General features: G+C 34.0%; 1 protein-coding gene across 1 annotated transcript in view; it reads left to right on the top strand.

Moving 5' to 3' along the window:
- The window catches only part of LOC111697849 (uncharacterized), a 5,495-nt gene extending 2,993 nt beyond the window's left edge, over nucleotides 1-2,502 (top strand). Inside the window, exons 2-3 of the mRNA XM_023467982.1 lie at nucleotides 617-747; nucleotides 2,393-2,502. Of these exons, the coding sequence (XP_023323750.1) occupies nucleotides 617-747; nucleotides 2,393-2,471 (210 nt within the window). The 3' untranslated portion in view covers nucleotides 2,472-2,502. The remainder of the gene's footprint in view (nucleotides 1-616; nucleotides 748-2,392) is intronic.
- The last annotated feature ends 762 nt before the right edge of the window (nucleotides 2,503-3,264 follow it).

Here is a 3,264-nt window from a genome sequence, read left to right as displayed (position 1 = left end):
ATTAAACAGTTTACTTACATTGTTTTTCTTTTTGTCAAAAAAATTTCTGTTTGTAGCAAATTTTAGAGATAATAAGATTATCTTATTTTTCTTTCAATTTAAGCATATTTTACCGTTATTGAACAAGTTTGACAATTCATAAAACTGGTGATAAGAAGGACGCCATTTAATCAATCTGATGTGTATTTCATGTTGATGTAAAGCAAATAATTGTATACAGTAATTTGAAGATCTGTGTTCACTGCACAAGGTTTCGTGTTCATTTAACTATTTGAAATCACAACTATACTCTAACAGCTCTTGATATCAGTCTGAACCAAGACACTTTATATATCCTGTAAAATTTGAAGTTAGCCTTACTTTGTTTAACTTACCATCATTCCCGTGATTCTTTACCGAGTTCCCAAATCAAAATTTGAGGCGAATCGGTAAAATGGGTTCCTGAGTTATGATCGGACATCCAAACAAACAGACAAACAAAGATAACTACTTTATATTTAAAGATACCTATAATTGGGAGCCTATACACCTTGACTTGGTTAAATTTTGTGCAGACAGTGATTTAATTCCATATTATTATGGTAACTACTGTATGTACTGGATTTTACCCCTCTAGGAGAAGGATGAATCTGAGAGCTTCCTGACAGAGTTGATGTTGAAGCAGTTGGAGGAGGTAGAGGACGCAGAGTTATTGGTCTCAAGGGTTCTCTTCAGTCCTAGAACTAGACCTCCTTGGCAGGATAGAAGGTTAGATGATAGAAGGTTAGAGGATAAAGTTTAGAGTATACAAGGTTAGAGGATACAAGGTTAGAGAATACAAGGTTAGAGGATAGAAGGTTAGAGGATACAAGTTTAGAGTATACAAGGTTAGAGGATACAAGGTTAGAGAATACAAGGTTAGAGGACAGAAGGTTAGAGGATAGAGTATTAGAGGAAGCAAGGTTAGAGGCTACAAGGTTAGAGGATACAAGGTTAGAGGATGCAAGGTTTGAGGATACAAGGTGAGAGAATTCAAGGTTAGAGGATAGAAGGTTAGAGGATACAAGGTTAGAGGATACAAGGGTAGAGGATGCAAGGTTAGAGGATATAAGGTTAGAGAATACAAGGTTAGAGTATGCAAGGTTAGAGGATACAAGGTTAGAGAATACAAGGTTAGACGATAGAAGGTTAGAGGATACAAGGTTTGAGGATACAAGGTTAGAGGATACAAGGTTTGAGGATACAAGGTTAGAGGATACAAGGTCAAAGGATACGAGGTTAGAGGATACAAGGTTAGAGGATACAAGGTTAGAGGATACAAGATTTGAGGATACAAGGTTAGAGGATACAATGTTAGAGGATACAAGGGTAGAGGATGCAAGGTTAGAGGATACAAGATTAGAGAATACAAGGTTAGAGGATAGAAGGTTAGAGGATACAAGGTTAGAGTATACAAGGTTAGAGTATGCAAGGTTAGAGGATACAAGGTTAGAGAATACAAGGTTAGACGATAGAAGGTTAGAGGATACAAGGTTAGAGGATACAAGGTTAGAGGATACAAGGTTAGAGGATACAAGGTTTGAAGATACAAGGTTAGAGGGTACAAAGTCAAAGGATACGAGGTTAGAGGATACAGGTTAGAGGATACAAGGTTTCAGGATGGATACAAGGTTAGAGGATACAAGTTTTGAGGATACAAGGTTAGGGATACAAGGTTTGAGGATACAAGGTTAGAGGGTACAAGGACAAAGGATACGAGGTTAGAGGATACAGGTTAGAGGATACAAGGTTTGAGGATGGATGCAAGGTTAGAGGATACAAGGTTCGAGGATACAAGGTTAGAGGATACAAGGTTAGAGGATACAAGGTTAGAGGATACAAGGTTAGATGATACAAGGTTAGAGGATAAAAGGTTAGATGAGACAAGGTTAGAGGATACAAGGTTAGAAGATACAAGGTTAGAGGATTGTGTATATGTAACCTAGATTGTATCCTATAAGATAATAATCTAATATTATGTAGGTGTATCCTAGATTGTATCCTGGAAGATAATAAACTAATATTATGTAGGTGTATCCTAGATTGTATCCCGGAAGATAATAAACTAATATTATGTAGCCTGTAGGTGTATCCTAGATTGTATCCTGTAAGATAATAAAATAATATTATGTAGGTGTATCCTAGATTGTATCCTGGAAGATAATAAACCAATATTCTGTAGGTGTATCCTAGATTGTATCCCGGAAGATAATAAACTAATATTATGTAGGTGTACCCTGGATTGTATTCCGGAAGATAATAAACTAATATTATGTAGGTGTATCCTAGATTGTATCCCAGAAGATAATAAACTAATATTATGTAGGTGTATCCTAAATTGTATCCCGGAAGATAATAAACTAATATTATGTAGGTGTATCCTAGATTGTATCCCGGAAGATTATCAGGAATTAACAGATTCATCAGAAGCATCAATTCAAAACTCAACATAAAAAATATTTTCTTGATTCGAAATACTTTTAAATCTAGCGGTTACGCAACATTTTTTTACTTATCTGATTTTGTATTTTATTCTTGTTGAAGAATTAATTTATAAAATCAAACGTCACTTTCAATTTTTCATTCAGTTTTACTCTAAATCTAATCATAACAATTCTACTTTTAAAACTCTTTATTTGAAACTGTAAATATCTTAATTATTGTACCGGCACGGCGTCTAGTGACCCATGAAATTGTACAGTACCGAATTAAACTTACACTGTCTGTTAGATTTAATTTTAATTAATCTATAAATAATTTGCTGTAAGTTAAGGTCAAATTATTGATCAAAATGGGTAAATTTAAATTAAATAAAAATCAGCTAAAAATGATTATTAATGGCCAGAGGAATATAATATCAGTTTCGTAAAATAATGTAATCTTTTTTTAATTAGAATTTAGAAGGAGTCAATCTAAATAAAGCTGTAAATATTGAATGTTATATAAATAAAATTTTGTGCAACTAATGTTTGTATTTTATATCATTGATCTGAATAAAAATAACATCTATGCGCTAGATGAGGGGAGGGAGGTCAGCCACAATAATTTCTCGTCTGAGCCACAATAATTTCTCGTCTGAGCCACCTCGTCCTTCGATTATTATGTGTTTCAAAAATCTAATTCTTAAAGGAAGAGGATAGAATTCCTCACTTATTTGGGTATTTTGAGGGTAAATTAAACAGCCTATTCGCTGTTGATTGGTATTAGTCTTACTTTTCAAAGACACTGTGACCGGAGAAAAGCCGA

The sequence above is a fragment of the Eurytemora carolleeae genome, unplaced genomic scaffold (assembly GCF_000591075.1).
Source record: "Eurytemora carolleeae unplaced genomic scaffold, Eaff_2.0 scaffold145, whole genome shotgun sequence".
In the NCBI taxonomy this organism is placed as follows: domain Eukaryota; kingdom Metazoa; phylum Arthropoda; class Copepoda; order Calanoida; family Temoridae; genus Eurytemora; species Eurytemora carolleeae.
The sequence above is the reverse complement of the archived record's forward strand: the minus strand, read 5'-3'. Positions and strand labels throughout refer to the sequence as shown.